Raw genomic sequence first — 26686 nt, forward strand, 5'->3', positions numbered from 1 at the left:
GCAGGATTTCGGGGTCCACCTATAGCCCTCCCGCTGACTAGGTGTTTGAGAGCCGAGTTGTCACCCCCATTTACAGAGGGGAAAACTGAAGCTCTGAAATAAGTCCCTGCCCAGAGTACAGAGCTGGTTCTACTCTGTGTGCCGCGGGAGGAAGCCCTGGGCCGGGAGAGGGGATGCGCAGCCTTCTCCTTTCGCCCTGCGTCGAGAAAACCACCCAAGTTGTGGACTCGCAATCGAACTGTAGGTTTGCATAGTAATTTGAGTCATTTGCATATAGCGCGAAGGCTATCGCGCTCCCAAACTTCTGGATCCAGAAAAGTTCCCGAAGGAGCCCGCCCACTCCCCATTTCACCTGTCCAGCCCCCTCTCTCTACCCTCAACCTGCACCCACCCGCCCCCACTTCCAGCCACTTCCGCTAAGTTCTAGCACCTCGCCCCGCCCCCAGCCCAGCCTCCGGGCCCGCCAGCCCGGACCTCCATTCCAAGGCCGCGGGCCCCCTCTACAGTCGGCTGCAGGTACAGCAGCCGCACAGCTCAAGGGGCAGAGAAGGGCTCCCCAGACAACCATTGGCCCACTCTTCCAGTCCAGCAGGGGCCAGAGGGAAGCAGATTATGAGAGGAGGTGGGCAAGAGGTACATCCCTTCAGACACCTGGGCTAAAGGGAGGGGATCCTGCAGAGATTCTCTCCTCCCTGTTTCTCTATGCTGGGTTGGTTAGCCAAGGGCAGCTAGTTCCCGGGTCAGTGCCCAGTCTTGCCTCTCTCTGGGTTCACCCCACACCAGATGCTTTACAATTACAGTTGCTGTTGGGCGCTCATTCCAGGCTCAAGGTAGGGCAGCACCATCCAACCCAAAGGCTACCCTTAAGGCCAACAGTCTTGACTTTCTCCACTGCCAGTCTCTGGGAACTGACAAGAGGTACTCTATCTGGATCTCCCAAATTCCTCAACAGAGATCTACATATAGGCAGGCAATAGACATACACACACATGCAGAAACATACACAGAAACACACAGGCAATATGGGGGAGCTATGTGCTATTCCCTCAATCTATCCAAAAGAAAATATCATATTATTAACTGAAAATATTAAATACCACTGCGTCTTGCTGTCCTTTTCCTCCCTGGCAATCTCTAGGTGTCTAGACACCTTTTCCCTTTCTACTCATGCCCCAGTCCTGTCTTCTCTTCCACCATCTCTTCCTCTGCCTAGTTCAGAGGGCTTAGAAAATGTTTCCAGAGGCTACCATGGAAACAGCTGTGACCTGGGGCCAGTGATGGTCCAGGACTTCAGACAGGCAACTAGGAAAGCATATTGGTGTATATTGGTGCCCAGAAACTCACGGAGACACCCAACCAACCCAGAGACAGCCAGAACCAGGGTGTCTCGTGACCAGCTAGCAGATGCAGTTCCAACTTTGCCAAACTTTTTATTGAACAACAAAATCAACATCAAACAACAGACCGCAGAACAGGAAACTCCAATAGGGCAGGTGGGTAGAGTCGACTCTCCCCTCCTATCCCGTCACCCCAACTCTCTCTGGAACAGCTCAGGGTTCAGCACTGGTGAGGGAATCAAAGCCCTTGTTCTGGTGGATAAGGAGGGTCAAGCCTCCCTAGGAAGGAGACACTCAGAGCCAGCTTCATCTACAGGGCCCAAAGAGGAGTCAGGGGCTGGTCCAAGAGGCTCTAGAGGTGCAGGGGGCTGGGTAGATGCTGCAGGGAGTGGGGGAAGGAGCTCTTGGCCTAGGGGCCACAGTGAGGCTTGCAGCTGGTGGCTTATGGTCACTAGGGATTTGAGGTGCTGGAGCAGGGCTTGCTGAGGGCAGGAGGCCCTGTGGACGTGCTGGCCATGGCCAAAACTGTGGGCAGCTGCTGCTGCTGAATAGGGATGCTGGGACAGACACCAACTGGGTTCTGAGGGCCACCACCCTCGCCCAGGACGCTGGCAGGTATCAGGCTCTGCCCACAGCCTCCCCCTGCCTCTGGGGAGCCTCTGACAAGCAGAAATCCGCCTTGGAGCCAGAATGCCCTTCCCTTGACTCTGCTGCAGGGCACCCTTTGGGGGAGGGGAGCTCTTCAGGGCCATATCCGGCCTCCTGTGTTCTGGCTTATAGTATCTCATCTCCACTTTCCTGTTGAAGGAGACCATCTTTCGAACCTTCCCCCACAAGCAGTTAGATGCTGCTGTGTTTGGAAGCCCTTCCTTAGGGAGCAGCACAGCCAGCAACAGACTTGAGTGAGTGGTTTCTAGACCTGGGAAAAGAAGAAAGGAAACAGGGAGGGAGAGGCCAAAAGCCAGGTGGGAGAGAACATAGCCTCCAGAAGCTGCATTTTTGGCTGCAACAGATCTAGAGCAAAGGTCCTCAAACTACAGCCCATGGGCCACATGAGGTGGTGTGATTATATTTGTTCCCCGTTTTGTTTTTTGACTTCAAAATAAGGTATGTGCAGTGTGCATGGGAATTTGTTCATAGTTTGTTTGTTTTTTAACTATAGTCTGGCCCTCCAACAGTCTGAGGGACAGTGAACTGGCCCCCTGTTTAAAAAGTTTGAGGATCCCTGATCTAGAGTTTAGGTCCCAAGAATAGCTTCCCTACAGTGAGATGGGGGTCCGTGAGATGCTGGGAAAAGTAAGTAGGAAGGTGAACCTCTCTTGGAAGATGTAGTCTCTGTGAGATAAAGCTTCGTCTGGCTGAGGGTGGGGCATGGATGGTTTGATCTCAAGACTCTATGGGGTCGAAATCTATCTCATTGTTCTAGGACATGCAGCCCAGCAAGGCCAAACACTTTGCTCAGGAAGGGGTACAGTCCACCCTATAAGTCCCCACCCCTACCCCACCTGCTTTCCTGGAGCCACATCCCAGAAAGTATGCATGCACAGAGGCCAAATTTGGCTCAGTAGAGCTATGGTGAAACATTCCTCCCTCCTATCATAGGTGACATTTATAGTCAGGTGCTTGTGAGTTCTGCCTCTGTCCTACAGCCAGGGTCTAACACGGCTGCCCCAGGAGTTTCTATTTAGGTTGCCTAGCTGGAGAGGCAGTGTGTGTGGTAGTCAAGAGCCCAGTTTCTGGAGCCATGCTTCTTGATATGAAGCTTGGCTCTGCCACTGACTGGCTGTATGACTTTGGACAAGTCACTTGCCTTCTCTTTACCTCAGTTTTCTCATCTATGAAATGGAGGATCTAATTAATAGTAGTGTTCTGATTAGGGTTATCTGAGGCTAAAAGATTTCCTCCAGGTAAAGTTTTCAGAACAATGACAGGCACACAGTAAGCAGTGTCCAAGTGTGAGCTATTACTGTTATTGGTGTCACCTGTCAAGAGTTCCCTGCTGAGATGTACCTGCTCTGCTGAGACGGACTGTGTCAACCATGCCCAGCCTGGTCACCAAGTGAAGGGAAGCAGGGTCTGGTATGGGCATCAGGCACTCACCTGGGCCCCCTAGAGGGCGCAGTCTGGAAGGCAGGGGCTGGAAGGCTGGCAGGGGCAGCAGGACCACCCCCATGTGCTCCACAGCAGCCAGGCTGTGGCGCTGCTTGTTGTTGAGATAGGAGTAGAGCAGGTGACAGTTCTGGGTGTCCTGTGGACCATGTGGGCACAGTCTGACCACACAGATATCCTGCAGTTGCAGGAGAGCAGCGTTAGGTGCAGTCATCCTCCGCTCTGCAATCACCTAATCTTCCAGAGGAGGAATCTGGGACTTGCCCGGGATCACACAGTGAATCTGCAGTCACACCAGACTCCCAAACCAGGCCTCTGCTGGAGAGCGAGCAATCTCAGGGCCAGAAGTAAGGTGCTAGGAGAAGAAGGGTTGCCCAAGAGTGGACAGTTACCTTGGCCTCAGCTGGGCTGATGTTGACCAGAAGATCCCAGACAGTGTTGGGGGGGATGCAGCCTGCTGAACGGATCACATCGGGCAAAGCCTGGGGGCAGGTAGGATGGTCAGTGAGCCCCCAGCTTCCCTCCCACTTAGGATGACTCATTCCCAGCCACCTGGAAAGCCAAAGCCTGAGGTGAAGGTAAGTAGCAGTATATCTAGACCCTCAGTGGCTGCCTGGAAAACTCTAATTGACCCTGCAAACCCACAGCCTGTCCTGGCCAATTACCTACAATTTCTCAGAAGCCCCTCCTCCCTCTTCTAATCTCCACCCTCATCCAGCACTTGAGCTGATGGTTCAGTCACTCAATGATCACTCCTAAAACCCTCCTCCTGGCCAGAGAGGTATCATATTCCTCTGGGCCCTTCTTGGTTTATGCCTTGGGCTACAGGGCTGGCGTCTCATTGGCCATGGCCATGATTTGCACAGGGCAGGCACAGAGAGGGGTGCCAATGTCTTATTTTAGAATGCATGAGTAAAAGAATATAGGAATTAGCACATGGTGTGTAAGTAGCTGACTGGGCTGGTCAGTGAGCAGGGCAGGTGCACCTGGACAAGTTGACAGCTGTGTCCTGAGACCAGCTGGGCCCTGACCCGGAACCGCTTGATGGAGAACATGTCCAGAGTGCCCTCCCAGGGTAGCTGGCAGGGCAGGGCCTTTGTGAGTGCAGCAGGCATCTGGAGCCTTGGTGATGGGACACTAGAGGGAAGGACAGAAAACACAGGGCCAGGCAGAGCAGGTCACCAGGACTTCCCCAGCACCTCCTTTCTTTTCAGAGCAGGTGCTGTGTCCACACTGTGGGGATTGGAATATTGGCCTTGTGCAGGGGGCAACCAGGAGCCTGGGATTAGTTCCATTGCACAGATGGGGAAACTGAGGCTTCCAAAGGAGGGAAGACTTGCCCAAGGCCATATAAAAAGAAAAGCCTGTGCTGTGCCTGCTGCCCCAGCTGGTAGCCTTCCTCCAACCCCACCAGCTTCCCTACCTCCCTGCTCCCCGCCCCCATACCTGTCCTGAGGCTGCATGGGAAGCATCTCCCTGGCTTCAGGCATCTCTGGAGAAGACACAGGAGCCAGGCTTGGGGCTCTCTGGGAGACACTGTCCTCCTTACCCCCGACAGCTTTGTAGGAGCCTGACAGCTCACTCAAGGGCTTCCAGTCTGCAAACAGCAGAGGCAGGAGCTGAAACGGGCAAGCAGCAAAGCAGAAGCCAACCCAGAGCTTTAGAGCCAATGACACCACTCTGTCATCTTTCCCCCAGGCCATGAATCCCTGTGGCTGCTTAACCCCACACAGCCCCAGTCTTCCTGTCATCCCTGCACTGCTCCTGTGTCCCCTCCCACCCATGCAGATGCGGCAGCTGGGGTCTAGAAAGTGGTGCTCATGCTGCTCCATGGTGTCCTCCAGCGTGGCAGGCAGGGCTGGTGGGTTGCAGTGCGTGGGCACTGTGGGTCCCTGGGAGACAGAGGAGAAAACGGGTAGGCTGGGAAGGTGGCTAGGGAAGTCAGGAGCCCTCCATGGGTAGGGGTTACCAGGGATGTGTTTTACTTTTTTTCATAATTTACTACAAAAGTATCATGAACTTGTTTTTTGTTTTGTTTTTTTTTTTTTAGAGACGGTCTCACTTTATCACCCTTGGTAGAGTGCGGTGATATCACAGATCACAGCAACCTCCAACTCCTGGGCTTAGGCGATTCTCTTGCCTCAGCCTCCCGAGTAGCTGGGACTACAGGCGCCCGCCACATTGCCCAGCTATTTTTTTGTTGCAGTTTGGCCGGGGCCAGGTTCAAACCCGCCATCCTTGGTATATGGGGCCGGCACCTTACCCACTGAGCCACAGGCCCCACCCCAAAAGTACCATGAACTTATAAAGAAAATTTGGAAAATACTGAAAAACGGAAAATTAAAAAGGAAATCACCTTTTGTCTCCACTCAGAAACAACTGTTGATATCCTGGACATTCCTTTATAATAGTTTTTCTATGTACAAGTTGGGGGGTACTTTTAAAAAAAAAATTTTTTTTTTTTTTGAGACAGAGTCTCACTCTGTGCCCTGGGTAAAGTGCTGTGGTGTCATAACTCACACTCTGTGCCCTGGGTAAAGTGTTGTGATGTCATAACTCACAGCAACCTCAACTCTTGGGTTCAAGTAATCCTCTCGCCTCAGCCTTTTTTTTTTTTTTTTTTGCAGTTTTTGGCTGAGGCTGGGTTTGAACCCACCACCTCTGGCATATGGGACCAGCGCCTTACCCCTTTGAGCCACAGGCGCCGCCCCCTCAGCCCTTTGAGTAACTGGGATTATAGGTGCCTAACACAATGCCCTATTTTAGTAGAAACAGGATCTGCTTTTGCTCAGGCTGGTCTTGCACTCTTGATCTCAGGCAATCCCCCTGCCTCAGCCTCCCAGAGAGCTAGGATTACCGGCGTGAGCCACCGCACCTGGTCTGGGTGTACTTTTACTAAAATAGCTGAAATCAGGCTCGGCGCCTACGGCTCAAGCAGCTAAGGCGCCAGCCACATACACCTAAGCTGGCAGGTTCAAATCCATCCCGGGCCCGCCAAACAGCAATGACAGCTGCAACCAAAAAATAGCCGGGTGTTGTGCCAGGCACCTGTAATCGCAGCTACTTGGGAGTCAGAGGCAGGAGAATTGCTTGAGTCCAGGAGTTGGAGGTTGCTATGAGCTGTGATGGCCACAGCACTCTACCCAGGATGACAGCTTGAGGCTCTGTCTCAAAAAAACCAACCAACCAACAAACAAAAAAAACACCTGTGATCAAACAGTCAACTTGTGTTCTCCTTTTGTTCACTAATAATAGCAGAGGCAAATGCCACCTTATATATTCCCTGCAGATGCTGCTCTGCTGAGGCGGACCCCAGTGTACTGAGCATCTCTCTTACTATACATACACTTGGGTCATTTCCAGGTCTTCAATACTATCAATAGCACTGAACGTCTCTGTGCAGAAAGTATTTCCCTAAACTTTAAATTATTTCCTTAGGACAAGTTCTCAGAAGCAGACAAGAGAATCAAGGAAAAAGAACGTTTTAAAGACTCTTGATGTCTATTGCCAAATCACTTTTCCCCTCTCATAACAGAAGTAGCTTTAAACACAAACAGTGCTTCAGGAGGCTTAAGAAGATTTTGAAACTCTATTCTTATCTTATAAACCACCTCCAGAGCAGTGGCAAAGCACAGGCCTTGGAGTCAGACAGCCTGGGCTGACATCACAGTTCTACTCCCATTCCTGCCTGACCTCAGGGAAATGGTGCCACGTTCCTCATCCTGGAAATGGGCAAAAGCACTCCCCTCTATCCTGCTCCTGTCCCTAAATTACAACTTAGTCTGGGGAGTGTAGGTTGGCTTTGGTTAGGGGACAGCCACATCCCCTCAGGGCTCCTTGCTGCACAGGCAGCGGTTCTCCCAGTCATCGGCCTGAATATAAATGGTGGTAAGAGAGCAGAGATTTCCATGTCTCATGTTCACTGCCATTTCCCCAGTGCCTAGCTCGATAAATATGTATGTATTGGGGGAATGAATATGGTTCAAGGGCCTTGCCCTGCACCCCTCTCCTGGACGTAGCTGATTAGACCCAGGTGAACATCTGACTCATGGAACACCCAGCCACAGGCAGCAGGGCTTCTGAGCGTGACTGGAGTGAGACCAGGGGATGTTCTGACTGCCTGTAGGAGGCCAAGATGACGTCAGTTCTGGGGCTGCTGAGCAACTATGTCAGGTCATGTGCAAGGAGAAGGAGCCAAGGCAGGAAAGAGCAGGATGACCATGCGGGTGGGGGAGAGGAGACCCAGACCCTGGTCACTGTTGTCGGCTTTCCAGCTCTCGGGTCAAGTTCCAGGAGGCCCTCTGGCCTGACTACCCTAGGCGCCAGGCAGTTACCCCCCCGGAAATCTGCTGAATAGAGCAGGCTCTGTTCCTTACCTCTTAAGAAAAAAAAAATCACTGGGCGGTGCCTGTGGCTCAGTGGGTAGGGTGGGTTCAAACCCGGCCCTGGCCAAATTGTAACAACAACAAAAAATACCCGGGCATTGTGGTGGGCGCCTGTAGTCCCAGCTACTCGGGGGGCTGAGGCAAGAGAATCACCTAAGCCTACCCTGTTTTCCCGAAAATAAGGCATCCTCTGAAAATAAGACCTACTTACGGGAAAGATAAGACGTCCCCTGAAAATAAGACCTAGCGCATCTTTGGGAGCAAACCTTAATATAAGATACTGTCTTATTTTCGGGGAAACAGGGTAGGAGTTGGAGGTTGCTGTGAGCTGTGACGCCACAGTACTCTACCAAGGGTGATAAAGTGAGACTCTGTCTCTACAAAAAAAAAAAAAAAATCACTGTCTGGAATAGTGTTGACTCCTGCTTCCCAGCAGATGTGAGCAGAGCTCCTGCAATGACAGTACTTAGGACCACTCATGTGGGGTGCATTGGGGTTAGACAAAAGGAAGGGACCACCACCAAGAAGGTGTGGCAGGCCTGTGCCAGTGGCAGTGTCTTGCTCTGTGCTGCCCCAGACCACATATGTTAAGGATCATTGTCCCTGTTTTATCACAAACAAGGTGGGCCTCAAAGCAGTTAGGTGACTTGCCCAAGATCACACAGCTGGTGAGGTGTGGCGTGGGATCCTTGGGCGTGGGCCCTGCCTGGCACAAGGTCAGCCCCCCACCCCTTACCACCAGGTCCTCCAGGGTCAGCGTCTGGTCTGTGTCCCGCTGGATCTCGACCTCACCCTTGTGGGTCAGTTTGGAGGTTGGAAGTCTGCATGGTTCCTTCTGTTGCTGCTCAATGATCTCCAGGCCCTGAAGAAGAGAAGTAGCCCAAGTTCAGCCAGGTTAGGGGGTCTCTGGCCACCAAGAGCCCAAAGCTCCCTTTCCTCCCTTGGGGATCTTCTTCTTCCACACCAGGCCTTTCCCTGCCCCCATACTTTTGCTTTTGCCATTCCCTTCCCCTGGAAACCCTTCGCTCTCACTACCACTCCATCTTCCACTCATTCACCCTTCAACTCAAGTCTTGCCTCCTCCAGGAAGCCTTCCCAGGTTTCACTTTCACTCACAAGTCAGTTCTGCTCTGAGTGTACCTCGCCCTCTGTGCTAGGAAAGGTGTGGTGATTCCGAAAGAGTATGAACTCAGGAGTCCCAGCTGGGCCCTTAATAAAGATTTGTACAAGGAAGTATGGCCTGGGGTGAGCACTTATGTGCTCTAAGCCTCAGTTTATCTGTTCTCCAGGAATTAAAGACACAGTATTAAACAACGTCCATAAAAGGCTTAGTCCGGAGCATGGCTCATAGTAAATGTTAGTTGTGATTCTTATTGTTGATCGATGTCATTCTATCTGAAATCTTTCCTGAAAGCCCATCTCTCTTTTTCTAATACCCCCTGGAAGACAGGGTCCTAGCCTCCCTGCCAGGGTCAGCTTCATAGGCGTGAGATCTGTGCAGATGCACAGGGTCCTGTTTTTAGAAGGGCCCTAGGCTTCATTTAGTGCTTTGTATTATGTGCCCTATGTCACCTTGACTCATTTGTTGAACAAAGCACCCACATTTTCATTTTGCGCCAGCCTCCATAAATTCCATAGCCAGTCCTGATTCCTGGCCCCCACAGTGCCTGGACAGAAGCTCAGCCTATAGTGAACAGACTCACCTGATAGACGCTTGTTATTAATTCTAATCAGCCTAGTGTCTTCCAGAACAGAGGCCTGAGCACCCCGCCAGATCCTAGTGGCCCTGACCCTTAGATGAGTCTTTTCCTCTTTCACCAGGCCACCAACAAGTACAGGGTGAGCCATTTTCCAATGCCTGCCCAGTGCCACATGTTCCCTGCCTCTAAGCAGGTCCTAGACAGGGAGAGACCCATGGACACAGGGTATTTGGGGATGTAAACTGTGAAGCATGAGGGCTGTGGGGCCCCTCATCCAGCCTAGGGCATCTGAAGCTGGGATAGGTAAAGGGGGATTATCAGAGGACTAGACCCCATGGACACTGATGGCCACGCTGGACTCCAGACTCTGGACCATCATCCTGGTCCTCCTCCTCCTCCCATAGCCCAGCTCATGGAAAACCAAGCATGTCCCTCTATACCGAGCTCTCCATCCCCAATGCTTTTCATTTCTGCTTCTTTTCCTATTTTTCTTTCAGGGAGAGTCTCTCTCTCTGTCTCCTTTCTCTTTCTGTTTCCCATTTTCTGTGTTTCTCCCTGTCTTCTTCCTTCCTCTGCTCTCTGTCTCTCTCACTTCCATCCTTGGGCCACCCTCTCACCCCATGTCCTCTCTTGGCCCAACATCTCACCCTTTTCTCCTTCTGGTCCCGCCAGCGGGCCAGCTCCTGGGGGGCCAGCTGGATTGAGCTCATCCGCACCAGGTCATGGGGGGTGACATCTCCATGAACCACTTTGAGAAACAGGTCCTGCAGGGGCGGGGACAGGGGCTGCACCACATCGCTCCAAGGGCCCCCACCCCAGTGTCCTCCCAGGTCTTTGAGCCTTGAGGGGCCGGCCTGGCCCCGCTATGGCCTTGCTCACCATGTTCCTGGGATCTCGCAGGTTGAACAGTAAGCTGCGGTACTTGGTCTTGTAGCGACAGTTGGTGCTTTGTGTCAGGTCGAAGAGAGCTGCTTCGATGTTGGCCGCAACACTCTCTACCACCTCCTCATGCAGCACCAGGTCTGGAAGCTCCTGGAGGCTGTGGGGACAAGGGCAGGGCCGTGTGCACTGAGCCTGTGCATTTGGTCCCAGAAGGAATGGGGGGCAGGGTCTGACCTTGGTATTTTCCTACATGAACCTAGTTATTCTTCCCCTAACCCTGTGGGGAAGAAATATCATCATTCTCCATTTTACAGATGGGGTGACTGAGTCTCAGAGAAGGTAAGGGGCTCACTCGAGGCCACGTGATTGGTGGCAAAGCAAGATTTGAATCCACACTGTCTGACTCCTCAGCCCACGCGTGATCCAGAACTGGGGTATGTGGAGAGGAGGAGACCTGGGGGTGGGGTAAGGACTCACTTGGGGAGAGGACAGAGTCCCCTGAACCTGCCACTGACTTGCTGTGTGGCCTTTACAAAGTCCTGCCCTCTCTGGGCCTCAGTCTCACCATTAGTGAGTGGGAGCTCTGGGCTCTCATTATGTCTGGGAAAGGATGACCTTGAAGCCAGAAAGACCTAGGTTCAGATTTCAGCTCTCCCCTGGCTGTTTGTGTGGGCAGGTGACCTCACTGCTACCAAATGGGGTCAGTCATACACACAGAAGCCCTTAGAACATGGCATGGCACAGTAGCTGGAGGTGTCTGGGAAGTGGGAAGTGAGGTCTTACCGACTCCACAGCACCTCCTGCATAGCCCGGGCCACGGTGCCCCTAATCTTCATAACCAGGGGTAGCTCCTCCTGTTGGGGCCGGAGCTGAGCTACAGGAAGACAGAGTCACGGGCTCTCAAGGGGTGCTCAGGGGAATGGGGGTGGGGGGAGACTCAATGCTGAAGGGCTCAGGCAGATGAGAGGGGTCCCACCCTTAGGACTTAGCCCCCTCATCTCTCTGGGAGCCAAGCCCAGGCAGCCAACAGCCCCTACCCCTTTGGAGAAGGGCTTTAGACTGATGGGGTGGGGGGGAAAAGAGAGTCCAGTAAGGGCTGGGGCCAAGAGCTGGGTCTGAATCCTCCCCAGTCCCCAAGAGTCTCTGGAGAACAGGAGGCGACTGAGGGTCATCCTCAGGGCTCTTCACCTGGGTCCTCTGCTCCCTCTTGCAGAGGCTCCTCTTCTTCAGCCTCCACTGGGCCACTCTGTAGGGGACAGTGAAAACTGAGGCTGTGCCTATGAGCCCCCCACTGGTCCTCACCACCTCCCCAACCCAATGTCCTTCCAACCCTGGTGAAGGAGGCCGTATGGCAGGGGCAGAAGCACTCACCTGAGGACACTCAGTATCAGTGGTCGGGTCCCTGAGGGGTGGGGAGCAGCTTCTCATAAGGTCGAAAGTATCAAAGAGGTTCCCAGAGTCCCATGCTGCACCTCCTGAAGGAGGCAGCTGGAAAACCTTGGGAAGAGGACATGGTGGTTAGCCGGAAGCTGAGGCCAGTGACTGTGCCATCTCCAAAGGGAGACCCAGCCCCTCCCTCCTCCAGGCAAGCTCCTGACTCTGGGGTGCAGGAGAAAGAACACACAGAGCCCAAGCCAGCCAGCTGGGTTCTGTGTGACCATGAGCAAGTGACACCAGCTCTCTGAGCAGGTGTGAAGCTTCCTCTCTCAGCAGGATTAACTGACATCACCTACGTAAAGTAGCCTGTTCTGTACCTGGCACCCAGCAGGGCCCTGAGCCATGGGCCTTTCCTTCCTTCTGGGCCTCTGGGCAGATAAGGATGAGGTGACCTCCATCAAGTCCTCCAGAGCCTCCAGCTTTGGCCGTAGCTGCCCCACTGCCTGCCTGTGGCTGATGGCCCCCAGGAGCTGGATCACTGACCCGGAACCTAGCTGCAGTGGAGACAGCACTTGAGAAGCAAGCAGGGCGGGGGGCTGCCCACCCCCCTTCAGAGTGCTCACCTCACAGGCAGTTGTTTAACGTCTCTCCCTCACTGGACTATAAGCCCAGTGTGGACAGGGAACATACCTGTCTTGGTCCCCACTGTATTCCTGATGTCAGCAAAGGCACAAAGTGGCACATAGTAGTGGCGAATAAATGCTGCCTGGCTGGCTTCTGTCCCCAGGGAGGTGCCTGTCCTCACTCCCATCCTCTCAGCTTCTCAGCTTCCCTTCTAACACCCAGCCCTGCACCAGGACCCTTCCCACCCTCCTTCAGACTAGACGTTCAGCTCATCATGAGAGACACACCCTGTTCTGACTCCACCTTCTTCTGCGCAAACCTCTGTCATGCCCCTCTCAGGGGTCACTGACTTGTTCTGTGACCTTCCTCTGAAGCAGCCACATGTAGCCATCACCCACTCTGTAAAGCTGCCAATCAACCCTCTATGCCCCAACAGAAATCCCTTCATGACCATTTTCAAGGCGCAGAGTAGTTTTTGGTCTTTCAATGAGCTGCAGAGTCTATCCTGCTTCCCTTTTTGCTATGGCTGCCAGAAAGCCCAGTGTTAACTTTGGCCCTAGCAATTGTACTCTTCCAGGATTGGTTGAAAGTGAAGGGGTTGTTGTAACAAGATTTCCTCTTGCTCTCTTGCTTTCTTTAGGCTTTTATCCCATTTCAAGTGTGTTTTGTTTGATTCTTTTAATTTATTACAAACCACAGGGAGTTGTTTTGAAAACAGATGGGTGTGAAAACAAATCCTTGAATGATCGGGGAATGATCAAGTTCCACAATTTAGGGGAAACTGGAAATCTGAGATCTAGCAGCACAGGGCAAGGGGAAGGCTAGGAGATCCTGGAATAGGGCAGGCCAGGGGGCTAGAATTGCCTCTACAGTGGAGGACCCCCCACCCAGTCCAGCCCACCTAAGGAAAGGGAGGAAGAAGGATAGTAATAAAAAGTCAAAACCTACATAACACACAAGCTTCGCCCCCTGCGGCATTTTTACTTCCTGCTTGGAGAGAAAGAGGAGGCAGAGATTAGAATCCTTAGAATCCAGAGGACCTAGTGACCACATGACAAGGAATTCACAAAAAGAAGACACTTTTTTTGAAATGGTGTGTGTTCAGTGTTCACTGGGTACAATCTAGCGTTCATCAAAGAGGGAACAGTTAATGTGGAAAAGGAATTCTCAGAACCCTGACAGGAGGGCAGCCATTTTAAAAAAAACAGGTCAGGGCTCAGTGCCCTTAGCTCAGCGGCCAGCCACATACACTGGGAGCCGGCGGGTTCGAATCCAGCCCAGGCCTGCCAAACAACAATGACAACTACAACCAAAAACCTAGCCAGGCATTATGGCAGGCACCTGTAGTCCCAGATACTTGGGAGGCTGAGGCAAGAAAATTGCTTAAGCCCAAGAGTTTGAGGTTGCTGTGAGCTATGACACCACAGCACTCTACCCAGGGTGAGAGCTTGAGACTCTGTCTCAAAACAAAAACAACAGGTGAGAAACCGGCAACCCCCTCCCCAGGCTCTTGGAATGCTTCAAGGATGGAGTTTCTGGGGAACACCCTACCTATATACGCATATAATCCTGACCCACACTAGAGAAGAGCGCCAGGTGGTACTCTGGGCTCACTTCCCCACGCCAGCTATACTGAAAAGGCTGATAAAAGCCTTCTGCAACTGTGTGGGGAGCAAGACCCCTTCTCTAAAAATATCTGGGCATTGTGGTAGGCACCTGTGTCTCGGCTACTCAGAAGGCTGAGGCAAGAGAACTGCTTGAGCTCAAGAGTTTGAGGTTGCTGTCAGCTTTGATGCCACAGCACTCTACTAAGGGTGTCAAAGTGAGACTCTGTCTCAAAAATAGATAATAAATAAATAAATAAATAAATAAATAAATAAATAGTTTTTCCTTGTCCCTGGATTGGTCTCCTCTCCTTTCTGTGGACCCCAGTTTTATGCCAGAAACGCTCAGTTAATAAATGGTGACATTTCATACTATGAATCCTATGTGGCTATTATAAAGGATGAGGGAGTCATAATAAAACTTACTACTCACTGGAGTTTATAGAACAGCTGGCCTCGGAGGAAGCACATCATGCATGATCTTATTCATCTTATTAAGGTCTCATACAGAATGAGGTATGTACTATTTCTATCTCCATTTTACAGATGAGAAAACTGAGGCTTAAATTGGATCGGAAAGTCCTACAGCTGCTAAGCTGCAGAGCCAGTATTTAGAACCTAGCTCTGACTCCAAAGCCCAAGCACACACTACTGGGCTATGTGGAGACGTGTAAAGATTCATGGAAAGATGTCATGGTGTCTTATTAGGAGAAGAAGAAAAAAATAGGTTATGGAACAGTATCTATTGCATTAGCTCATTTATGTAAATATACATTTATAGATGCATAATAGAGGTTATCTCTGGGGAATGAAATTCCGAGGAGACTTTCACTTTCTACTTGTAGACACTTGGGCATTCATGTTAATTCAAAATGAGCATATATTTTCTTTTATATTCTTTTATAATCAGAAACTTTTTTTTTTTTTTGCAGTTTTTAGCTGGGGCTGGGTTTGAACCCACCACCTCCAGCATATGGGCCTGGCGCCCTACTCCTTTGAGCCACAGATGCAGCCCTTAAATTGTCTTTCTTTCTTTTTTTTTTTTTGCAGTTTTTGGCCAGAGCCGGGTATGAACCACCCCACCTCCAGTATATGGGGCCGGTACCCTACTCCTTGAGCCACAGGCACTGCCCAGAAACATATTTTTTATAAAAACAAGTTCAGAACAATATATGTAGTGTGCTACCATTTGCATTACAAAGAGGATGAATTTTTAAATTTGCATTCGCTTGGATATGCATAAAATATCCCTGGAAGTATCCACAAGAACCTAATAACCCAGGCTGCCAGCAGGGAAGGGACTGGGTACTGACAAGGAGACTTTTTGCCCTTTTTTTTTTAGAATCATGGAAATGAATCAGCCTTTCAAAAAATTAAATTGAGAAAGAGGGAGACATAAAAGAAAAAACGGGATCTGGAAAGAAAAGGAGCAGGAAAGATATTAAGACTAGTCCCTCATAGTTCAAAGCCCCGTGGCTGGCCCCTGTCCAGGGGGTCCTTATGCCAGTGTTATGAGCCTCTCAAACAACCAGCAGCAGAACCAGACAAGCAAAGACCTTAGATACTGGACTTATCAGACCAGAATACAAAATATGTATACACAGTATTTTTAAAGAACTAAAGGAAGGAATTGAACATATGAACAAAGTACAAAAATCTGTAACAACCATAACCAGGCAGATTTGGTTGGAAACCAAACACCATTTCTAGAAATGAAAAACATAATAATAATTAAAATAAAAAACTCAACGTGTAAGTTTAATAACATATTACACACAGCTGAAACAAATTAGTGAACTAGAAGGCAGATCTTTTAAAATTATCTAGAATATTCACAGCACAGAGACTGTGAAAAACAGTCAAAGAGATACAAAAGGGCGGCGCCTGTGGCTCAGTCGGTAGGGCGCCAGCCCCATATACAGAGGGTGGCGGGTTCAGACCTGGCTCCAGCCAAACTGCAACAAAAATAGCTGGGCGTTGTTGTGGGCACCTGTAGTCCCAGCTACTCGGGAGGTTGAGGCAAGAGAATCACCTAAGCCCAAGAGCTGGAAGTTGCTGTGAGCTATGACACTACAGCACTTTACTGTGGGTGATAAAGTGAGACTCTGTCTCAAAAAAAAAAGAGAGAGATAAAAGATAAGAGTGGAAAGGATTAATTAATCTAACTAACGTTCTAGAAGGATAGAGGAGAGAGAATGGGACAGAGGCAGTATTTGAAGATAGATAGCAAAGAATTTTCCAGAATTGATAAAAGACAGCAATTCACAGGTTCAGAAAGCTCCGTGAACTTCAAACAAGATAAATAAAAGGAAATCTACACCTAGACACATCAATGCTAATGATAAGGAGATCTTAAAGCATAAAGAGAAAAAATAATAGCTAGCACTTTAATGGCATTGAAAATGTGCCACTACTGCTGGGAATGCTTTATTAGATGCGGGGGTGTCTAACCTGCAGCCTGCAGGCCGCACGTAGATTATGTCAGGATTTGTTTTGCTTGCTTGTGACAGAGAATATCACGAAAATTACGCACAGATCTTTTTTTTTTTTTTGCTCATCAGTTTTCATTAGTGTTTGTGTACTTACTGTGGGGCTCAAGACCACTCTTCTTCCAATGTGGAGCACAGAAGCCAAAAGATTGGACACCTCACAACCCTATACGTATGTACTGGTACTAATATATATTATTGCTCTCATTTTACAAAAGGGAAAACTGAGGCACAGACACACAGAGAGGTTAATCAGCTCGCACAATGTCACAACTAGTAAACCAAAGAGCTATAGGATTTAAGACCCGGCAGTCTGATTCTAGAGCTTTAACTACGGTGCCATAATGCCACACGCTCAAAGACATTTTATCTTTAAAGGAAGCAATTAGACTAACAGTTGATTGACTTCTCAATGGTAATGAAAAGTAAAATAAGGCTGGGTGTGGACATTCACACCTGTAATCCCAGCACTCTGGAAGGCTGAGGCAGGTGAATCACCTGAGCTCAGGAGTTCAAGACCAGCCTGAGCAAGAGCAAGATCCTTTCTCTACAAAAAAAAAAGAAAAGAAAAGAAAAACTAGCCAGGCATTGTGGCAAGCACCTGTAGCCCAGCTACTAGGGAAGCTGAGGCAAGAGGATTGCTGGAGCCCAAGAGTTTGAGGTTGTTGTGAGCTATGATGCCACAGTACTCTACCCAGGGCAACAGAGTGAGACTCTGTCTCCAAAAAAAAAAAAAAAAAAAAGAATTCAAGATATTGTGGAGAAAACCAAGAGTTATTGTTTTTTCTTGATAATTTTATTTTGTTCAATAAACAAGATGCTAAAGGATGAACTTGAGGCAGAAGGAAGGAAAAACCATCCTAGAGAGAAAAGGTGAGATGAAAGGAGGAATTTTGAGCAAAGAAAATGATAAATGATTGTACAAAACTGTAATAACAGCGTGCAATTTGGGAAATTGAAAAAATAAGATAAGACCAATTTACTACACAAATCGGGAAGGTGCGTACTTGGAATTACAGCATCCCAAGATCCTTGTATCACTTTGGATGAAGATAAAGGTTGTAACTACCTTTGTTCTTTAGTAAGTGAAGTATTTGAGTTAAAATTTCTAGAAGAAACACCAAAAAATATAAACAAGGCATAGAGGCTCGGCGCCCGTAGCTCAGTGGGTAGGGCACCAGCCACATGCACCAGGGCTGGTGGGTTTGAACCTGGCCCAGGCTTGCTAATCAACAACGACTACAACAACAACAACAGAACAGCGGAGCGTTATGGTGGGCACCTGTAGTCCCAGCTACCTGGGAGGCTGAGGCAAGAGAATCACTTAAGCCCAAGAGTTTGAGGTTAGAGTTCTGTGACACCGCAGCACTCTACCAAGGGCGACATAGTGAGACTCTGTCTCCAAAAAAAAAGGCATATAAAACTTCTAAACTAGTAGAGGGATAAAAAGGAATAAGAAAAAATAATCAACCCCCAAGGAAGCAATAAAAGGGGGAAAAGTATAGAAATTCAAACCATAAAGCACAAAATAAAATGGTAGAAATAGATGCAAATAAATTGGTAAACACAATGAATGTAAATGAACTAATACTTCAGATAAATACAAAAATTATCAGACCTTTAAAGAAAGAAAATATAATTATAAGACCCATTAAATATAATTTATAAGACCCATTTCTAAAACATAATGATGCAAAAAAGGTTTAAAAAAATAGAATAACATATGAACAGGCAAATACCACCCAAAATAAAGCTTTGTGGCTATATTAGTAACAGATAAAACAGACTTTAAAGCAAAATATTATTAGACACAAAACCTTACTGCATGATAATAAGCGATTTCACTAGGAAACTATAACAACTCTAAACTTATAATCATCTAATCACATAATCTCAAAAAATGTAAAATGAAAATCAGTAAAACTATAAGAAAAATGACAAATCCACCATTATAGCAAGAAAATTTCCTGTCTCTATTTATTTATTTATTTTTGAGACAGAGTTTTGCTCTGTCACCCAGGCTAGAGTGCCATGGTGTCAGCTTAGCTTACAAAAAACCTCAAACTCCTGACTTCAAGAGATACTCCTGCCTCAGTCTCCTAAGTAGCTGGAACTACAGGCACCCACCACCACGCTCAGCTAATTTTTCTACTTTTAGTAGAGACAGGGTCTCGCACGTGCTCAGGCTGGCCTCCAATCCTCCTACCTCGGCCTCCCAGACTGCTAGGATTACAGGTGTGAGCCACTGAGCCCAGTCTTATACTAAGTCTTTCATCTTGTGTGTATTTACACGTACAGTACATCTCAGTTCAGACTAGCCAAATTTCAAGTGCTCAATAGACACAGTGGCTGGTGGCTTAAACACCAGACAACTCAGACAAAGACTATCTGCTCAGACCACAGTGCGACTGAGTTAGACAGTAATAACCACCACCAACAATGAATATGCTTGGAATATAAGAAACACACTTCTAGATAACACATAGCTCAAAGAAAAATTATAATTAAAAATTGTAAATTATTGTAATTGAAAGATAATGAGAAATACTATATATTAAAGTATGTGGATGCAGCAAAAATGATAATTTACAGGTTCACTTATAGCTTTCATTTTTCTTTCTTTCTTTCTTTTGAGACAGTCTCACTTGGTCCCCCTTGGTAAAATGCTGTGGTGTCTTAGCTCACAGCAACCTCAAACTCTTGGGTTCAAGTGATCCTCTTGCCTCAGCCTCCCAACTAGCTGGGACTACAGGTACCCACCACAACGCCTGGCTAGTTTTTAGAGACAGGGTCTTGCTCTGGTGCAGGTCGGTCTCGAACTTGTGAGTTCAGGCAATCCGCCCACCTCGGCCTTCCAACTGCTGGGATTACAGGCATGAGCCACCACATCCGGCCTATAGCTTTTTTTTTTTTTTTTTGTAGAGACTGAGTTTCACTTTATTGCCCTCGGTAGAGTGCCGTGGCGTCACACAGCTCATAGCAACCTCCAACTCCTGGGCTTAGGCAATTCTCCTGCCTCAGCCTCCCAAGTAGCTGGGACTACAGGCCGGCCTATAGCTTTTATTTTTGTTTTGAGACAGAGTCTGACTCTCTCACCCTGGGTAGAGTGTCCTGGTGACATAGCTTACAGCAGCCTCAAACTCAAGTGATCCTCCTGCCTTAGCCTCCCAAGTAGCTGGGACTACAGGCACCTACCATGATGCCCATGTAGTTTTTCTAGTTTTAGTAGAGACAGGGCCTCACTCTTGCGCAGGTTAGTTTTAAATTCCTGAACTCAAGCAATCCACCTGCCTCAGCCTCCCAGAGTGCTAGGATCACAGCTGTAAGCCACCACCTCATTTATAGCTTTAAATGTCTTTATTAGAAAAGAAAACAAGGCAGAAAACTAATGAACTAAATACTATGTTTAAGAGATTATCAAACAATAGAATAAACTGAAAGAAAGATGACATTAAAAACAATCATACAGGAAAGAAGATGAAACCAAAAGTCAGTTCTTTGTAAAGACTGAAAAACTGACAGTTTTCTGGCAGGATTGAATAAAAAAAGAGAGAAGGCATGACCAGATAATATTTGGAATAATTACAAATGCATACACATTAAAGATAAGAAACTACCGTAAAAGGTTGTATGCCAACACACCAGTAAATTTGAAAACTCAGATGAAGTGGATACATATCTAGAAAAGTATAACTTACCAAAATTGATTCAAGGTAAAAAAAAAAAAAAAACTGAATGAATCTATAACTATAACTGATAAAGTTACTATGTTATAACAGCATCAAAAAAGATAAAGTAGTACAATGAGAAACACCCTCCCCAAAGAAAACATCAGTTCAGACCTTTTTTGAAACTAGCTATTCTACCAAAATATCCAAACAGCAAATAATTCCAATCTTATACAAATTATCCCAGAAAATGGAAAAAGAAAAAAAAATCTATAATTCATTCTACAAGGCTAGCAAAACCTTGATACCAAAACCTCACAAGGATAGTATGAGAATAAATCATTTCAGGCCAGCTAACTCATCAATTGATATACAAAAGGTCCAAAACAAAATGAAATTAGAAAATATAAAAAAGATACGACATCATCAAGTTGGGTTTGTTCCAAGAAGGCAAGATGAGCTTCATGTTTAAAAAAATCAGCTCCTTAACTTCACTGCATTAATATGTTAGGATAAAAATCCTACTATTATCTCCAAAAATGGAGAAAATATATTTGATAAAATGCACAGGGCATTCTGAATAAATGGCGAACCAGGAATAGAAAGAAGTGTCCTTAACCCGATAAACAGCATCCATATAAAAACATCGCAAGCATCATACTCATAGTGAAATGATGATTGGGTTTCCTTTAAAATCCAAAGCAAGTCAAGGGTTCCTGCTATCACCACTTCTATTCAACATTAGATTAATGGTCTTAGCACAGTAAGGGAAAGGGAGGAGGCAATAGATGTAAAGAATTGGAAAGGAAAGAACAAAGCTGTCACTCTTCTACATAGAAGGCAAACTTCCAGTTGTCTATATATGATTGTCTACGTAGAAAACAAACCAAATCCTAATAAACAATACGGGGCAGTGCCTGTGACTCAAGGGGTAGGGTGCCGGCCCCATATACCAGAGGTGGTGGGTTCAAAAATTGCAAAAAAATAATAATAATAATAGATAGTGGTGCCTGTGGCTCAGTGAGTAGGGCGCTGGCCCCATATACCAAGGGTGGCAGGTTCAAACCCAGCTCCGCCAAACTGCAACAAAAAAATAGCTGGCTGTTGTGGCGGGCACCTATAGTCCCAGCTACTCGGGAGGCTGAGGCAAGAGAATCGCCTAAGCCCAGGAGTTGGAGGTTGCTGTGAGCTGTGTGACATCACGGCACCCTACTGAGGGCGATAAAGTGAGACTCTGTCTCTACAAAAAAACAAAAAAAGATAAACAATATGAATTCATAATAAAAGAGTTCAGCAAGATTTCAGGATAAAAAAATCAATAAACAAAACTCAGTTATATTTTTTATATGCCAGCAACAGTCAGAAGCTGCAATATAAAAAAATTACCATTTTATAACAACATCAAAAAATGAGACATTATGTGCCTTCAGACACACCACCAGGCATGGCATAGTTTGGGCCCAAACTGAATCCAATTCTAATCAGACCTCTAGATCCAACCCCTAGTTTATAGGAAATACAGAGGGCAAAGAAACATGTTTAACTATATCCAAGGGATGCAGTAAACTACAGAACAAACCACCTAGTTTCTTCCAAAAAAGACTTCAAGAAAAAACAAGATATGAAAGAACAACCTATAGATTAAAAGAGACTTAAAAGACACGTCTAGCCAGCAATGGTGGTTCACACCTGTAATCTCCACACTTTTGGAGGCTGAGACCAGGAGTTGGAGAACAGCCTGGGCAACATAGCAAGACCCTGTCTCTACAAAAAAATTTTTAAAAACTGGGTGGTGCCTGTGGCTCAAGGAGTAGGGCACCGGTCCCATACGCTGGAGGTGGCAGGTTCAAACCCAGCCCCGGCCAAAAACCACAAAAAAAAAAAAAAAAAAAAAAAAATTAGCTGTAGGTCTCCTGCTGCAGCAACTGGAGTGGGAGCACCAGGACCCCGGGCTCGGAGCAGGACGCCAAGGATCGTTTTAAGAAAATGGCAGACAAACCGGACAGGTCGAATCGCCAGATTCGATAAGGCCAAGCTGAATAAAACCGAGACGCAGGAGAAGAACACCCTGCCAACCAAAGAGACCATCGAGCAGGAGAAGTGGAGTGAAATTTCCTAAGACTTTAGCGGATCCCCTATCCCCGTCCTCTCGAGACCCCAGTCGTGATGTGGAGGAAGAGACACCTGCCAGATGGACATGAGCCACAAGCTGCACTGTGAACCCGGGCACTCAGCGCCAGGGTCGCCGGCCTGCGGGCCATGGAGGGGACCCCCAATTGGACTGCCAAATTCTCCAGTTTGCCCTGGGATATTATAGAAAATTGTTTGTATGATTAATGAAAATAAAACCCACTTCGTGGCAAAAAAAAAAAAGATAGCTGTAGCTCCACCTACTCAGGAGGCTAAAGAGGAGGAGAGTTAGAGCCCAGGAGTTTGAGATTGCAGTTAATGATGAGGACACCACTGCACTGTAGCCCAGGTGACAGAGTGAGATCTTGTCTCAAAAAAACAAAAAACAAACAAACAAAAAAAACCCTGAAGACATATAAATCAATTGCAATGTGTGGACCTTATTTGGATTATTCTTATTTCAAAAAAGACAAACAAAAAAATAAATTATAATCCTCATGAAAATATTAACAAATTTAGCTGCTGAATGAATAGTTGATGTTTTTAGACAAGATAAACACATGGCAGCTAGGGTTGGGTGTGAGTACAAAGGGCCAGCAACCTATTCTGCAAAGAGCCATGAATCAGGGCCAGGCGTAGTAGCTCATGTCTGTAATTCTAGCACTCTTGGAGGTTGCAGTGAGAGGCTTGCTTGAGTTCAGGAGTTTGAGACTGGCCTGAGCAAGAGCGAGACACTGTCTCTACTAAAAATAGAAAAATTAGTCGAGCATTGTGGCAGGTGCCCGTAGTCCCAGCTACTCAGGAGGGTAAACCAGGAGGATCTCTTGAACCCAGGAGTTTGAGGTGGCTGTGAGCTATGTTGATGCCATGGCACTATAGCCTGGGACAACAGAGTGAGATTCTGTCTCCAAAAAAAAAAAAAAAAAGCCACAAATCAGGAGGCTGAGGCAGGAGGATCATGAGTTCAAGCCTAGCCTGGGAAAAATAGTGAGATTCTATCTCCAAACAAAACAAATAACAATAAAACAAAACAAAACAAAAAGAACCATAGAGAGAATATTTTAGGCTTGCCAGCAACAAAGATTTTCTTCTTAAGGGAACTCTAGCCAGGTTCCTCTGAGCCATCTTCTCAAATAAGCTTCAACCTTTGTCTATAAAGACTCAAACAGGCGGGCGGCGCCTGTGGCTCAGTCGGTAAGGCGCCGGCCCCATATACAGAGGGTGGCGGGTTCAAACCCGGCCCCGGCCAAACTGCAACCAAAAAATAGCCGGGCGCTGTGGCGAGCGCCTGTAGTCCCAGCTACTCGGGAGGCTGAGGCAAGAGAATCGCTTAAGCCCAGGAGTTGGAGGTTGCTGTGAGCTGTGTGAGGCCACGGCACTCTACCAAGGGCCATAAAGTGAGACTCTGTCTCTACAAAAAAAAAAAAAAAGACTCAAACAGGCCAGGTGTGGTGGCTCATGCCTGTAATTTCAGCACTTTAGGAGGCTGAGGCAGGAGGATCACTTGAGGCTAAGAGTTCAAGACCAGCCTGAGCAACACAGGACAACAGCGGGACCTCATCTCCACAAAAAAAAAAAAAATTAGCCAGGTATGGTGGCATGTGCCTATAATACTAGCTACTTGGTAGGCTGAGGCAGGAGGATTGCTTGAGCCTGGAAGGCTGCAGTTAGTTGTGATCAGGTCACTGCATTCCAACCTGGGTCATACAGAAAGACTCTACCTTTTTTTTTTTTTTCCTAAGACAGAGTCTAACTTTGAACCCTCAGCACAGTGTGTGGCGTCATAGCTCACAGCAACCTCAAATTCTTGGGCTCAAGTGATCTTCTTGCCTCAGTCTCAGGAATAGCTAGCATTACAGGGACCCACCACAATACCTGGCTATTTTTAGAGATGGTGTCTCACTCTTGCTCAGGCTAGTCTTGAAATCCTGAGTTCAAGCAATCCACCTGCCCAGGCTTTCCAAAGTTCTAGGATTATAGCCATGTAGGCGGGCCAAGAGACTCTGCCTTTAAAGGGAAAAAAAAAAAGACTTGAATAAACACTAACATAGTTACTAAGAGTTCAAGGCCACATCCCTAAGATGACCCTGGCCTCTCTTAAAATACTTGCCTAGAAAAACTCAAGGCTGCCCCCCAAATTCACTGTTTCTTTTAGCCAATACCTGAGTGTAGAGCCTGCCTCCCAATCTGTATGGGAAGACAGAATCCTAACTTTGATAATTTCCAGCTAGCAAACAAACCTGGCCTAAACATGTTTACGTCAACTAATTCTTTGTAACTTGCACTTCTCTGATTATACAAGCCCTGCTCGTCCCCCTCCTTACTCCCTGATTCCTTTAACATCTCCAGTTAATTCTGTACAAATAGGAGTTTAGTTCAGTTCATGCTGAACTGTTTTCGCTATTGCAACAGTTACTATTGATTAAAATCTGTCTTTATCACTTTAACTAGTGTCTGGGTTTGTTTATCTTTGACACCAGCTATATGGTCTCTATCACAACCACCTCAGCCACAAACAATATGTAAACAAATAGTCATACTTATTTACAAAACCAGGTGAGGTAGCCAACCCCTGGGTCATAATTTGCCAACTCCTGCTTACAATTCAGTCTACTTTTATATATATTAGAAATTTTCCATAACAATACATTATATAGACATATAGATACCATATTTAAAAATAAATCTAAAAAGAGTACAAGGTTTTCATAGAAAAAATATTAAAGTATCTTGAAAGACATTAGATTAAAATAGAGAAAAATACTATGTTCATGGATTTTGGAAAACTCAATTATTGTAAACATGTTAGTTTCTCTGAAACTGATTTATAGGTTCAATACATTTTTAATCATGATCCCAAAGGATTTGTGTATGTTTGTATATGTGTGTGTGTTTGTCAGGAAACTGACAAGCGGATTGTAATATGTGTGTGTTTGTCTGGAAACTGACAAACTGATTGTAATACGTGAAGGAGCAAAAAAATGTAAGAGTGATGATCCTCCTGAACAAAGTTGGAAAGCTTGCTTCACCAGATAACAAGAATTATTAAGCTACTATAATTTTTTTTTTTTTTGAGACAGTGTCTCACTACGTGACCCATGGCGTCACAGCTCACAGCAACCTCAAACTCTTGGGCTTAAGCAATTCTCTTGTCTCAGCCTCCCCAGTAGCTGGGACTACAGACGCCCGCCACAACACCCAGATATTTTTGGTTGCAGTTGTCACTGTTGTTTAGCTGGCTTCAAATCCACCAGCCTTAGCATATGTGGCTGGCACCCTACCCACCGAACTATGGGCGCTGCCAAGCTACTATAATTTATTGTGTAATATTAGCAAAGGGAAAGATAATTTGAACAAGAGAGTATAGAGAGAAAAGAACCCAATCCTATGTACATGGAGACTTGACCTAAGACAGAGTTCACATTGCATGTAAATGGGGAAGATCGGAATTTTCAGAAAACAGTGTTAGAACAACCGAGTATTCATATTTAAATATTAAATTGGGGCTTGGCACCTGTAGCTCAGCAGCTAGGGCGCCAGCCACGTACACGGGAGCTGGCCAGGTTCGAATCCAGCCTGGGCCTGCCAAACAACAATGACAACTACAACAAAAAATAGCCGGGCATTGTGGCAGGCATCTGTAGTCCCAGCTACTTGGGAGGCTGAGGCAAGAGAATCACTTAAACCAAAGAGTTGGAGGTTGCTGTGAGCTGTGACGACACAGCACTCTACTGAGGGCAACATAGTGAGACTCTGTCTCAAAATAAATAAATATTAAATTGGATCCCTACCCCATATCATTCACAAAAATTAATTCCAAGTAGATTATAGACCTAAGTGTGAAAGGGAAAATGATACAATATACATATATGATAATAATTTCATTTTAAAAGAGAAACGGTATTATTGTTGTTGGGGTTTTTTTTTTTTTTTTTGAGACAGTCTCACTCTGTTGCCCAGGCTAGTGCCAGGGCATCATCATAGCTCACAGCAACCTCAAACTCCTGGACTTAAGCAATCCTCTTGCCTCAGCCTCCCGAGTAGCTGGGACTACAGGTGTGCATGTATGCCCGGCTGATTTTCTTATTTTTTTTTTTTCAGAGACAAAGTCTCTGAGTAGAGGGACGTGGCATCATCGTAGCTCACAGCAACCTCAAACTCTCTATTTTTAGTAAAGACAGGGTCACTATTGCTCAAGCTGGTCTTGAATTCCTGAGCTCAAGCAATCCATAGGCTTCAGCTTCCCAGAGTGCTGGGATTATAGGTATGAGCCACTGCACCTGGCCTAATTTTTCTATTTTTAGCAGAGTTGAGGTCTTGCTCTTGCTCAGGCTGATCTCAAACTCCTGAACTCAAGCAATCCTCCTGTCTTGGCTTCCCA

General features: G+C 47.0%; 1 protein-coding gene and 1 pseudogene across 2 annotated transcripts in view; one reads left to right on the plus strand and one right to left on the minus strand.

Annotated features, from left to right (window-relative positions):
• Positions 1-1428: 1428 nt before the first annotated feature.
• Positions 1429-26686, minus strand: part of SPOCD1 (SPOC domain containing 1) — a 34742-nt gene continuing 9484 nt past the window's right edge. The window contains exons 3-16 of the mRNA XM_053576418.1: positions 13363-13404; positions 12168-12344; positions 11785-11910; positions 11602-11659; positions 11197-11287; positions 10411-10570; positions 10179-10295; positions 8568-8693; positions 5227-5338; positions 4893-5043; positions 4433-4583; positions 3839-3928; positions 3438-3624; positions 1429-2256 (exon numbers count right to left, since the gene is read on the minus strand). Of these exons, the coding sequence (XP_053432393.1) occupies positions 1607-2256; positions 3438-3624; positions 3839-3928; positions 4433-4583; positions 4893-5043; positions 5227-5338; positions 8568-8693; positions 10179-10295; positions 10411-10570; positions 11197-11287; positions 11602-11659; positions 11785-11910; positions 12168-12344; positions 13363-13404 (2238 nt within the window). The 3' untranslated portion in view covers positions 1429-1606. The remainder of the gene's footprint in view (positions 2257-3437; positions 3625-3838; positions 3929-4432; positions 4584-4892; positions 5044-5226; positions 5339-8567; positions 8694-10178; positions 10296-10410; positions 10571-11196; positions 11288-11601; positions 11660-11784; positions 11911-12167; positions 12345-13362; positions 13405-26686) is intronic.
• Positions 22114-22548, plus strand: LOC128575094 (thymosin beta-10-like; annotated as a pseudogene). The gene has a single exon (XR_008376922.1). The product of XR_008376922.1 is annotated as a thymosin beta-10-like (transcript).

Source organism: Nycticebus coucang, chromosome 22, assembly GCF_027406575.1.
Source record: "Nycticebus coucang isolate mNycCou1 chromosome 22, mNycCou1.pri, whole genome shotgun sequence".
In the NCBI taxonomy this organism is placed as follows: domain Eukaryota; kingdom Metazoa; phylum Chordata; class Mammalia; order Primates; family Lorisidae; genus Nycticebus; species Nycticebus coucang.